At 45.7% G+C, this 14,399-nt stretch overlaps 1 protein-coding gene across 4 annotated transcripts in view; it reads left to right on the plus strand.

Annotated features, from left to right (window-relative positions):
- Window positions 1–14,399, plus strand: part of LOC115123025 (non-structural maintenance of chromosomes element 4 homolog A-like) — a 67,262-nt gene that overhangs the window by 14,131 nt on the left and 38,732 nt on the right. For all 4 annotated transcript variants that reach the window (XR_010459355.1, XM_065002714.1, XM_065002716.1 and 1 more), the window contains 4 exons: window positions 6,475–6,555; window positions 6,777–6,907; window positions 7,086–7,237; window positions 13,029–13,128. Coding sequence is in view for 3 of the 4 variants with exons in the window: in XM_065002714.1 (XP_064858786.1) it covers window positions 6,475–6,555; window positions 6,777–6,907; window positions 7,086–7,237; window positions 13,029–13,128 (464 nt within the window). In the remaining variant the exon portion in view is untranslated. The remainder of the gene's footprint in view (window positions 1–6,474; window positions 6,556–6,776; window positions 6,908–7,085; window positions 7,238–13,028; window positions 13,129–14,399) is intronic.

A 14,399-nucleotide genomic window follows, 5' to 3' on the forward strand; every position in this document is an offset into this window, starting at 1 on the left:
AACACCAGCATTTAGTTAGATACTACTGCACTGTTGGAGCTAGGAACACAAGCATTTAGTTAGATACTACTGCACTGTTGGAGCTAGAAACACCAGCATTTAGTTAGATACTACTGCACTGTTGGAGCTAGAAGCACCAGCATTTAGTTAGATACTACTGCACTGTTGGAGCTAGAAGCACCAGCATTTAGTTAGATACTACTGCACTGTTGGAGCTAGGAACACAAGCATTTAGTTAGATACTACTGACTGTTGGAGCCAGAAACACAAGCATTTAGTTAGATACTACTGCTCTGTTGGAGCTAGAAACACAAGCATTTAGTTAGATACTACTGCACTGTTGGAACTAGGAACACAAGCATTTAGTTAGATATTACTGACCTGTTGGAGCTAGGAACACAAGCATTTAGTTAGATATTACTGACCTGTTGGAGCTAGAAACACAAGCATTTAGTTAGATACTACTGTTGGAGCTAGAAACACAATCATTTAGTTAGATACTACTGTTGGAGCTAGAAACTCATTTAGTTAGATACTACTGTTGGAGCTAGAAACACAAGCATTTAGTTAGATACTACTGCACTGTTGGAGCTAGAAACAAGCATTTAGTTAGATATTACCGCACTGTTGGAGCTAGAAACACAAGCATTAGATATTACTGACTGTTGGAGCCAGAAACACAAGCATTTAGTTAGATACTACTGCTCTGTTGGAGCTAGAAACACAAGCATTTAGTTAGATATTACTGACCTGTTGGAGCTGGGAACACAAGCATTTAGTTAGATACTACTGCACTGTTGGAGCTAGAAACACAAGCATTTAGTTAGATATTACTGCACTGTTGGAGCTAGAAACACAAGCATTTAGTTAGATACTACTGATAGGAACACAAGCATTTAGTTAGATACTACTATACTGTTGGAGCTAGAAACACAAGCATTTAGTTAGATACTACTGCACTGTTGGAGCTAGAAACACAAGCATTTAGTTAGATATTACTGCACTGTTGGAGATAGAAACACAAGCATTTAGTTAGATATTACTGACCTGTTGGAGCTAGGAACACAAGCATTTAGTTAGATACTACTGCACTGTTGGAGCTAGAAACACCAGCATTTAGTTAGATACTACTGCACTGTTGGAGCTAGGAACACAAGCATTTAGTTAGATACTACTGCACTGTTGGAGCTAGAAACACCAGCATTTAGTTAGATACTACTGCACTGTTGGAGCTAGAAGCACCAGCATTTAGTTAGATACTACTGCACTGTTGGAGCTAGAAGCACCAGCATTTAGTTAGATACTACTGCACTGTTGGAGCTAGGAACACAAGCATTTAGTTAGATACTACTGACTGTTGGAGCCAGAAACACAAGCATTTAGTTAGATACTACTGCTCTGTTGGAGCTAGAAACACAAGCATTTAGTTAGATACTACTGCACTGTTGGAACTAGGAACACAAGCATTTAGTTAGATATTACTGACCTGTTGGAGCTAGGAACACAAGCATTTAGTTAGATATTACTGACCTGTTGGAGCTAGAAACACAAGCATTTAGTTAGATACTACTGTTGGAGCTAGAAACACAATCATTTAGTTAGATACTACTGTTGGAGCTAGAAACACAATCATTTAGTTAGATACTACTGTTGGAGCTAGAAACACAAGCATTTAGTTAGATACTACTGCACTGTTGGAGCTAGAAACAAGCATTTAGTTAGATATTACTGCACTGTTGGAGCTAGAAACACAAGCATTAGGTATTACTGACTGTTGGAGCTAGAAACACAAGCATTTAGTTAGATACTACTGCTCTGTTGGAGCTAGAAACACAAGCATTTAGTTAGATATTACTGACCTGTTGGAGCTGGGAACACAAGCATTTAGTTAGATATTACTGCACTGTTGGAGCTAGAAACACAAGCATTTAGTTAGATATTACTGCACTGTTGGAGCTAGAAACACAAGCATTTAGTTAGATACTACTGTTGGAGCTAGGAACACAAGCATTTAGTTAGATACTACTATACTGTTGGAGCTAGAAACACAAGCATTTAGTTAGATACTACTGCACTGTTGGAGCTAGAAACACAAGCATTTAGTTAGATATTACTGCACTGTTGGAGATAGAAACACAAGCATTTAGTTAGATATTACTGACCTGTTGGAGCTAGGAACACAAGCATTTAGTTAGATATTACTTCTCTGTTGGAGCTAGAAACACAAGCATTTAGTTAGATACTACTGACCTGTTGGAGCTAGAAACACAAGCATTTAGTTAGATACTACTGCACTGTTGGAGCTAGAAACACAAGCATTTAGTTCGATACTACTGCACTGTTGGAGCTAGAAACACAAGCATTTAGTTAGATACTACTGCACTGTTGGAGCTAGAAACACTAGCATTTAGTTAGATACTACTGCACTGTTGGAGCTAGAAACACAAGCATTTAGTTAGATACTACTGCTCTGTTGGAGCTAGAAACACAAGCATTTAGTTAGATATTACTGCACTGTTGGAGATAGAAACACAAGCATTTAGTTAGATATTACTGACCTGTTGGAGCTAGGAACACAAGCATTTAGTTAGATACTACTGCACTGTTGGAAATAGAAACACAAGCATTTAGTTAGATACTACTGCACTGTTGGTGCTAGAAACACAAGCATTTAGTTAGATACTACTGTACTGTTGGAGCTAGAAACACAAGCATTTAGTTAGATACTACTGTACTGTTGGAGCTAGGAACACAAGCATTTAGTTAGATACTACTGCTCTGTTGGAGCTAGAAACACAAGCATTTAGTTAGATACTACTGCACTGTTGGAGCTAGAAACACAAGCATTTAGTTAGATACTACTGCTCTGTTGGAGCTAGAAACACAAGCATTTAGTTAGATACTACTGCACTGTTGGAACTAGGAACACAAGCATTTAGTTAGATATTACTGACCTGTTGGAGCTAGGAACACAAGCATTTAGTTAGATATTACTGACCTGTTGGAGCTAGAAACACAAGCATTTAGTTAGATACTACTGTTGGAGCTAGAAACACAATCATTTAGTTAGATACTACTGTTGGAGCTAGAAACACAATCATTTAGTTAGATACTACTGTTGGAGCTAGAAACACAAGCATTTAGTTAGATACTACTGCACTGTTGGAGCTAGAAACAAGCATTTAGTTAGATATTACCGCACTGTTGGAGCTAGAAACACAAGCATTAGATATTACTGACTGTTGGAGCCAGAAACACAAGCATTTAGTTAGATACTACTGCTCTGTTGGAGCTAGAAACACAAGCATTTAGTTAGATATTACTGACCTGTTGGAGCTGGGAACACAAGCATTTAGTTAGATATTACTGCACTGTTGGAGCTAGAAACACAAGCATTTAGTTAGATATTACTGCACTGTTGGAGCTAGAAACACAAGCATTTAGTTAGATACTACTGTTGGAGCTAGGAACACAAGCATTTAGTTAGATACTACTATACTGTTGGAGCTAGAAACACAAGCATTTAGTTAGATACTACTGCACTGTTGGAGCTAGAAACACAAGCATTTAGTTAGATATTACTGCACTGTTGGAGATAGAAACACAAGCATTTAGTTAGATATTACTGACCTGTTGGAGCTAGGAACACAAGCATTTAGTTAGATATTACTTCTCTGTTGGAGCTAGAAACACAAGCATTTAGTTAGATACTACTGACCTGTTGGAGCTAGAAACACAAGCATTTAGTTAGATACTACTGCACTGTTGGAGCTAGAAACACAAGCATTTAGTTCGATACTACTGCACTGTTGGAGCTAGAAACACAAGCATTTAGTTAGATACTACTGCACTGTTGGAGCTAGAAACACTAGCATTTAGTTAGATACTACTGCACTGTTGGAGCTAGAAACACAAGCATTTAGTTAGATACTACTGCTCTGTTGGAGCTAGAAACACAAGCATTTAGTTAGATATTACTGCACTGTTGGAGATAGAAACACAAGCATTTAGTTAGATATTACTGACCTGTTGGAGCTAGGAACACAAGCATTTAGTTAGATACTACTGCACTGTTGGAAATAGAAACACAAGCATTTAGTTAGATACTACTGCACTGTTGGTGCTAGAAACACACGCATTTAGTTAGATACTACTGTACTGTTGGAGCTAGAAACACAAGCATTTAGTTAGATACTACTGTACTGTTGGAGCTAGGAACACAAGCATTTAGTTAGATACTACTGCTCTGTTGGAGCTAGAAACACAAGCATTTAGTTAGATACTACTGCACTGTTGGAGCTAGAAACACAAGCATTTAGTTAGATACTACTGCACTGTTGGAGCTAGGAACACAATCATTTAGTTAGATATTACTGCACTGTTGGAGCTAGGAACACAAGCATTTAGTTAGATACTACTGTTGGAGCTAGAAACACAAGCATTTAGTTAGATACTACTGCACTGTTGGAGCTAGAAACACAAGCATTTAGTTAGATACTACTGCGCTGTTGGAGCTAGAAACACAAGCATTTAGTTAGATATTACTGCACTGTTGGAGCTAGGAACACAAGCATTTAGTTAGATACTACTGTTGGAGCTAGAAACACAAGCATTTAGTTAGATACTACTGCTCTGTTGGAGCTAGAAACACAAGCATTTAGTTAGATATTACTGCTCTGTTGGAGCTAGAAACACAAGCATTTAGTTAGATACTACTGACCTGTTGGAGCTAGAAACACAAGCATTTAGTTAGATACTACTGCACTGTTGGAGCTAGAAACACAAGCATTTAGTTAGATACTACTGCACTGTTGGAGCTAGAAACACAAGCATTTAGTTAGATATTACTGCACTGTTGGAGCTAGGAACACAAGCATTTAGTTAGATACTACTGTTGGAGCTAGAAACACAAGCATTTAGTTAGATACTACTGCACTGTTGGAGCTAGAAACACAAGCATTTAGTTAGATATTACTGCACTGTTGGAGCTAGGAACACAAGCATTTAGTTAGATACTACTGTTGGAGCTAGAAACACAAGCATTTAGTTAGATACTACTGCACTGTTGGAGCTAGAAACACAAGCATTTAGTTAGATATTACTGCACTGTTGGAGCTAGGAACACAAGCATTTAGTTAGATACTACTGTTGGAGCTAGAAACACAAGCATTTAGTTAGATACTACTGCACTGTTGGAGCTAGAAACACAAGCATTTAGTTAGATATTACTGCACTGTTGGAGCTAGGAACACAAGCATTTAGTTAGATACTACTGTTGGAGCTAGAAACACAAGCATTTAGTTAGATACTACTGCACTGTTGGAGCTAGAAACACAAGCATTTAGTTAGATACTACTGCACTGTTGGAGCTAGAAACACAAGCATTTAGTTAGATATTACTGTTGGAGCTAGGAACACAAGCATTTAGTTAGATACTACTGAGCTAGAAACACAAGCATTTAGTTAGATACTACTGCACTGTTGGAGCTAGAAACACAAGCATTTAGTTAGATATTACTGCACTGTTGGAGCTAGGAACACAAGCATTTAGTTAGATACTACTGTTGGAGCTAGAAACACAAGCATTTAGTTAGATATTACTGCACTGTTGGAAATAGAAACACAAGCATTTAGTTAGATACTACTGCTCTGCTGGAGCTAGAAACACAAGCATTTAGTTAGATATTGCTGCACTGTTTGAGCTAGAAACACAAGCATTTAGTTAGATACTACTGCACTGTTGGAGCTAGAAACACCAGCATTTAGTTAGATACTACTGCACTGTTGGAGCTAGAAACACCAGCATTTAGTTAGATACTACTGCACTGTTGGAGCTAGAAACACAAGCATTTAGTTAGATACTACTGCACTGTTGGAGCTAGAAACACAAGCATTTAGTTAGATACTACTGCACTGTTGGAGCTAGAAACACAAGCATTTAGTTAGATACTACTGCACTGTTGGAGCTAGAAACACAATCATTTAGTTAGATACTACTGCACTGTTGGAGCTAGAAACACAAGCATTTAGTTAGATACTACTGCACTGTTGGAGCTGGGAACACAAGCATTTAGTTAGATACTACTGCACTGCTGGAGCTAGAAACACAAGCATTTAGTTAGATACTACTGCACTGTTGGAGCTAGAAACACAAGCATTTAGTTAGATACTACTGCACTGTTGGAGCTAGAAACACAAGCATTTAGTTAGATACTACTACACTGATGGAACTAGAAACACAAGCATTTCACTACACCCGCAATAACATCTGCTAAACATGTGTATGTGACCAATAACATTTGATCAGATTTGAACTCAGTAAAATCGTTGAAGTTTCTTGTTGCGTTTTATGTATATATTTTTTGTTCAGTATATTTATTAGGCAAACGTGGTAGAACCTCAGCAACGTGGAAATTGATTTCAATGATTTGTCCCAGTTGTACCTTGAACCTTCACCTTCTCTGTTTTTCCCAGAGAACAGAGAGGACATGTTGAGTCCCACCAACAACAAACTGACAGACGTGTTGGAGGAGGCTAACAAACTGTTTGCAGAAGGTATGATAGGATCTGTCAAACTTTTTGCATTGCATCCTTACCTTGAAATGACCGCTAATCATGGACAGATAGGCAAAAGTAGGGCTCTCACCAATCTAGTAATGTCTGAGTGAGTGATTATTACAGGGAAGGAAGGAAGTCGTTTTAAAGTTGTTAATATCCCAATCTAATATCCTCACTCTTTTCTTTTGTCTTCACCCTCATGTTTTGTCCTCTCTCAGTCCGTCAGGCCCGCGAAGCAGCTCTCGACGCTCAGCTCCTGGTGCTGGCTACAGACCTGGGGAAGGAGAAGGCCAGCCAGCTACAGGCTGAGGGATCAGCCTTCGATCCCTCAGCCTTCGCCGAACACCTGGTAAGTAGGAGGGAGGATGGGACTGGGAGGAAGTGGAGGTAGAGGAGGAGAGGGAGGTGGGGAAGGAGAAAAGGAAGGAGAGAGAGGAGGGCAAGGAGAGGATTGTGGGAGGTGGTGAAGGCTAACGTTTATCAGATTGCAAACTCTTTATCCTTTGTGTTCTTATTGGTCCACCCAGTTGTCGTTCATGGGTTTGAATCGCCTGGAGGATGAAGATGAGGAGGAGGAGGGTGGTGGTGCGAGCGGTGGCTACCTCCCCCAGGACGCGTGGCAGAAGGTGGCTACTAGAGCTCAATGCTGCTTCAGGACTGCTCCCTCCTTCCACTACATGTGAGTAGAGCAGAGCAGAAGGTGGCTACTAGTCAGCATGTTTGAGGGGATCAGTTGAATCGCTAATATTAAACGATGTTATTTGGGATGCAGGGTGATTTGTAACGTTCTAGATCAGGGATTCGGTACAGTCTGTTTGCAATGTAGTCCAACGCAGACTTCATCCACCTCACTTCATCCACCTCACTTCATCCACCTCACCAGACATCATCCTCCACCTCACTTCATCCACCTCACTTCATCCACCTCATCAGACCTCTTCATCCACCTCACTTCATCCACCTCACCAGACATCATCCTCCACCTCACTTCATCCACCTCACCAGACATCATCCTCCACCTCGCTCCACCTCACTTCATCCACCTCACCAGACATCATCCTCCACCTCACTTCATCCACCTCGCTCCATCTCACTTTATCCTCCAACTCTTTGGGGGCAAAGGTCACCAAATATACACAGAGAAAATGTGCACTGAACAAAAAATATAAACGCAACATTTCATTTTACTTCATTACAGTTCAGGAAATCAGGAAATCTGTGAATTTAAATAAATAAATTAGGCCCTAATCTATGGATTTCACGATTGGAAATACAGATAAGCATTTGTTGGTCACAGATACCTCAAAGAAAATGGGCCTCAGTATTTCTTCACTGTATTTTTTTTGCATTCAAATTGCCATCTATAAAATGCAATTGTGTTCGTTGTGCCTGCCCATACCATAACCCCCCCACCACCATACCATAACCCCCCACCACCATACCATAACCCCCCCCACCACCATACCATAACCCCCCACCACCATACCATAACCCCCACCACCATACCATAACCCCCCACCACCATACCATCTGTTCACCACGTTGACCACCATACCATAACGCCCCCACCACCATACCATGACCCCCCACCACCATACCATACCACCAACCCCCCCCACCACCATACCATAACCCCCCCCACCACCATACCATAACCCCACCACCATACCATAACCCCCACCACCATACCATAACCCCCCACCACCATACCATAACCCCCCACCACCATACCATAACCCCCCACCACCATACCATAACCCCCCACCACCATACCATAACCCCCCACCACCATACCATAACCCCCCACCACCATACCATAACCCCCACCACCATACCATAACCCCCACCACCATACCATAACCCCCCACCACCATACCATAACCCCCACCACCATACCATAACCCCCCACCACCATACCATAACCCCCCACCACCATACCATAACCCCCCACCACCATACCATAACCCCCCACCACCATACCATAACCCCCCACCACCATACCATAACCCCCCACCACCATACCATAACCCCCCACCACCATACCATAACCCCCACCACCATACCATAACCCCCCACCACCATACCATAACCCCCCACCACCATAACCATAACCCCCCCCACCACCATACCATAACCCCCCACCACCATACCATAACCCCCCACCACCATACCATAACCCCCCACCACCATACCATAACCCCCACACCACCATACCATAACCCCCCACCACCATACCATAACCCCCCACCACCATACCATAACCCCCCACCACCATACCATGACCCCCCACCACCATACCATAACCCCCCACCACCATACCATAACCCCCCACCACCATGTAACCCCCCACCACCATACCATAACCCCCCACCACCATTGACATCATAACAACCACCATACCATAACCCCCCACCACCATACCATGGACCCCCATACCATACCATAATTCTCCCACCACCATACCATGTTGGATAACCCCCACCACCATACCATAACCCCCCCCACCACCATACCAAACCCCCCACCACCATACCATAACCCCCCACCACCATACCATAACCCCCCACCACCATACCATAACCCCCCACCACCATCCATAACCCCCCACCACCATACCATAACCCCCCACCACCATACCATAACCCCCCACCACCATACCAACCCCCCACCACCATAACCCCCCACCACCATACCATAACCCCACCACCATACCATAACCCCCCACCACCATACCATAACCCCACCACCATACCATAACCCCCCACCACCATACCATGAGCCATACCATAACCCCCCACCATACCATAACCCCCCACCACCATACCATAACCCCCCACCACCATACCATAACCCCCCCACCACCATACCATAACCCCCCACCACCATACCATAACCCCCCACCACCATACCATAACCCCCCCACCATACCACCTTAACCCCCCACCACCATACCATAACCCCCCACCACCATGGCCATAACCCCCCACCACCATACCATTACCATAACCCCCCCACCACCATACCATAACCCCCACCACCATACCATAACCCCCCACCACCATACCATAACCCCCACCACCATACCATAACCCCCCCACCACCACCATACCATAACCCCCCACCACCATACCATAACCCCCCACCACCATACCATAACCCCCACCACCATACCATGACCCCCACCACCATACCATAACCCCCCACCACCATACCATAACCCCCCACCACCATACCATAACCCCCACCACCATACCATAACCCCCACCACCATACCATAACCCCACCACCACCATACCATGACCCCCCACCACCATACCATAACCCCCCACCACCATACCATGGACCCCCCACCACCATACCATAACCCCCCACCACCATACCATAACCCCCCCCACCACCATACCATAACCCCCACCACCATACCATAACCCCCCACCACCATACCATAACCCCCCACCACCATCCATAACCCCCCACCACCATTAACCCCCCACCACCATACCATAACCCCCCACCACCATACCATAACCCCCCACCACCATACCATAACCCCCCACCACCATACCATAACCCCCCACCACCACCATACCATAACCCCCCCACCACCATACCATAACCCCCCACCACCATACCATAACCCCCACCACCATACCATGACCCCCACCACCATACCATAACCCCCCACCACCATACCATAACCCCCACCACCATACCATAACCCCCCACCACCATACCATAACCCCCCACCACCATACCAACCCCACCACCATACCATGACCCCCCACCACCATACCATAACCCCTACCATGACCCCCCACCACCATACCATAACCCCCACCACCATACCATGGGATACCATGACCCCACCACCATGGCCATGACCCCCCACCACCATACCATAACCCCCCACCACCATACCGCCCACCACCATACCATAACCCCACCGCCACCATACCATGACCCCCCCCACCATACCATAACCCCCCACCACCATACCATAACCCCCGCCACCATACCATGACCCCCACCACCATACCATAACCCCCCACCACCATACCATGACCCCCCACCACCATACCATAACCCCCCACCACCATACCATAACCCCCCACCACCATACCATAACCCCACCACCACCATACCATGACCCCCCACCACCATACCATAACCCCACCACCATACCATGACCCCCCACCACCATAACCCCCCCACCACCATACCATAACCCCCCACCACTATACCATAACCCCACCACCATACCATAACCCCCACCACCATACCATAACCCCACCCACCATACCATAACCCCCCACCACCATACCATGACCCCCCACCACCATACTAACTGTACCATAACCCCCCCACCACCATACCATAACCCCCCACCACCATCCTACCACCATACCATTTACCATAACCCCCCAACCATGACTGAACCCCACCACCATACCATAACCCCCCACCACCATACTCCCCACCACCATACCATTACCCCACCACCATACCATAACCCCCACCACCATACCATGACTGACCACTATACCATAACCCCCCCCACCATACCATTACCATAACCCCACCACCATACCATAACCCCACCACCACCATTAACCCCCCACCACCATACCATAACCCCCCACCACCATACCATAACCCCCCCACCACCATACCATAACCCCCTTTTTCCATAACCCCACCACCATACCATAACCCCCCACCACCATACCATAACCCCACCACCATACCATAACCCCCACTGTATACCATAACTCCCCCCACCATCCATAACCCCCCCACCCACCATAACCCCCCCCACCACCATGTTAACCCCCCACCACCATTGACCCCCACCACCATACTGACCCCCCACCACCATGTAACACCCCCCCACCATACCATAACCCCCCACCACCATACCATAACACCCCCCCCACCACCACCATACCATAACACCCCCCACCATGTAACCCCCCACCACCATACCTCCCCCACCACCATTCCATAACCCCACCACCATACCATAACCCCACCTCCACCACACCATAACCCCCCACCACCATACCATAACCCCCCCCACCACCATACCATAACCCCCACCACCATACCATAACTGTAACCCCCCACCACCCCACCACCATACCATAACCCCCCACCACCATACCATAACCCCCACCACCATGGGGCCCTCTGTTCACAACGTTGACATCAGCAAACACCATACCATAACCCCCCACCACCATACCATAACCCCACCGCCACCATACCATAACCCCCACCACCATACCATAACCCCCCCCACCACCATACCATAACCCCCCACCACCATACCATCACCATACCATAACCCCCCACCACCATACCATAACCCCCCACCACCATGGGGCCCTCTGTTCACTGTTGATCAGCAAACACCATACCATAACCCCCCACCACCATACCATAACCCCCACCACCATACCATAACCCCCCACCACCATACCATAACCCCACCGACCATACCATAACCCCCCCACCACCATACCATAACCCCCCACCACCATACCATAACCCCACCGCCACCATACCATAACCCCCACCACCATACCATAACCCCCCACCACCATACCATAACCCCTCCACCACCATACCATAACCCCCCACCACCATACCATAACCCCCCACCACCATACCATAACCCCCCACCACCATACCATAACCCCCCCCACCACCATGGGGCCCTGTTCACAACGTTGACATCAGCAAACACCATACCATAACCCCCCACCACCATACCATAACCCCCCACCATGGGGAACTCTGTTCACAACGTTGACATCAGTAAACACCATACCATAACCCCCACCACCACCACCATAACCCCCCCACCACCATACCATAACCCCCCCACCACCATACCATAACCCCCAACACCATACCATAACCCCCCCACCATGGGGAACTCTGTTCACAACGTTGACATCAGCAAAACGCTCGCCCACATGACGGACATAATTGCAAATTCTCTAAAACGATGTTGGAGGTGGCTTATGGTAGAGAAATGAACATTCAATTATCTGGCAACATCTCTGGTGGACATTCCTGCAGTCAGAATGCCAATTGAACGCTCCCTCAAAACTTGAGACATCTGTAGCGTTGTGTTGTGTGACAAAACTGCACATTTTAGAGTGGCCTTTTATTGTCCCCAGCACAAGGTGCACCTGTGTTATGATCATGCTGTTTAATCAGCTTCTTGATATGCCACACCTGTCAGGTGGATTGATTATCTGGGCAAAGGAGAAATGCTCACTAACAGGGATGTAAACAAATGTGTGCACAAAAATTTGAGAGAAATCAGCTTTTTGTGCGTACGGAACATTTCGGGGATCTTTTATTTCAGCTCATGAAACATGGGACCAACACTTTACATGTTGCGTTTATATTTAGTTTAGTGCGTAACCGTCTCTGACTGTCCCTGTGTGTGTCTCTACCAGGATGGGATCGTTCCTGGCTGAGTTGCCTCCGCCTCGCCAGAGGGTAGAGAGACAGAAGAAAGTTCCCGGGAGGGAAGCCAAGAGGATCATGCCCACTCAGGTCTCCGACACTGACCCCGACCTGACTGAACTGTAGGAGTCTCCCCCTTTTTCCTACTGTTATTTGACCTCAACCTGACTGAACTGTAGGAGTCTCCCCTTTTTCCTACTGTTATTTGACTGACTGACTGAACTGTAGGAGTCTCCCCCTTTTTCCTACTGTTATTTGACCTCAACCTGACTGAACTGTAGGAGTCTCCCCCTTTTTCCTACTGTTATTTGACCCCAACCTGACTGAACTGTAGGAGTCTCCCCCTTTTTTCCTACTGTTATTTGACCTCAACCTGACTGAACTGTAGGAGTCTCCCCCTTTTTCCTACTGTTATTTGACCCCAACCTGACTGAACTGTACGTGTCTCCCCTTTTTCCTACTGTTATTTGACCCCAACCTGACTGAACTGTACGAGTCTCCCCCTTTTTCCTACTGTTATTTGACCTCAACCTGACTGAACTGTAGGAGTCTCCCCCTTTTTTCCTACTGTTATTTGACCTCAACCTGACTGAACTGTAGGAGTCTCCCCCTTTTTCCTACTGTTATTTGACCTGTAGGAGTCTCCCCCTTTTTTCCTACTGTTATTTGACCTCAACCTGACTGAACTGTAGGAGTCTCCCCCTTTTTTCCTACTGTTATTTGACCTCAACCTGACTGAACTGTAGGAGTCTCCCCCTTTTTTCCTACTGTTATTTGACCTCAACCTGACTGAACTGTAGGAGTCTCTCCCTTTTTTCCTACTGTTATTTGACCTCAACCTGACTGAACTGTAGGAGTCTCCCCCTTTTTCATACTGTTATTTGACCCCAACCTGACTGAACTGTAGGTGTCTCCCAACCTCTATTCTCCTGTCACATTGTGTTTTCAAGGTTCCAGGGAGAGAAATGAAGCTAGCCCGCTAGCCTGAGGCTAGTACCGTTCAGACTGTGCTAGTAGAACATGTCTCATAGCTCTGATCTTAGACCTGGGATCTATTAGCCTGGCTGGCCAGTGCACAAAATCCTTAAATTCTAGTGGATGACCAGTCCAGCCCAGTACGGCTTGGCTTGGCTTGGCTTGGCTTGGCTCGACCGTTCTCTGTTTTACATAAAGTTACTCTGGGCTTTGATAAGAGGATCAGCGATCAGCCTGAATGTACAGTAACAGTCAAAAGTTAGGACACACCAACTCATTCCAGGGTTTTTCTTAATTATTATTATCATTATTATTATTTTTTTTTTACATATTTCTACATTGTAGAATAATAGTGAAGACAGAAAAACTATGAAAAAAACACACAA

This window comes from Oncorhynchus nerka, linkage group LG16, assembly GCF_034236695.1.
Source record: "Oncorhynchus nerka isolate Pitt River linkage group LG16, Oner_Uvic_2.0, whole genome shotgun sequence".
Lineage (NCBI taxonomy): Eukaryota > Metazoa > Chordata > Actinopteri > Salmoniformes > Salmonidae > Oncorhynchus > Oncorhynchus nerka.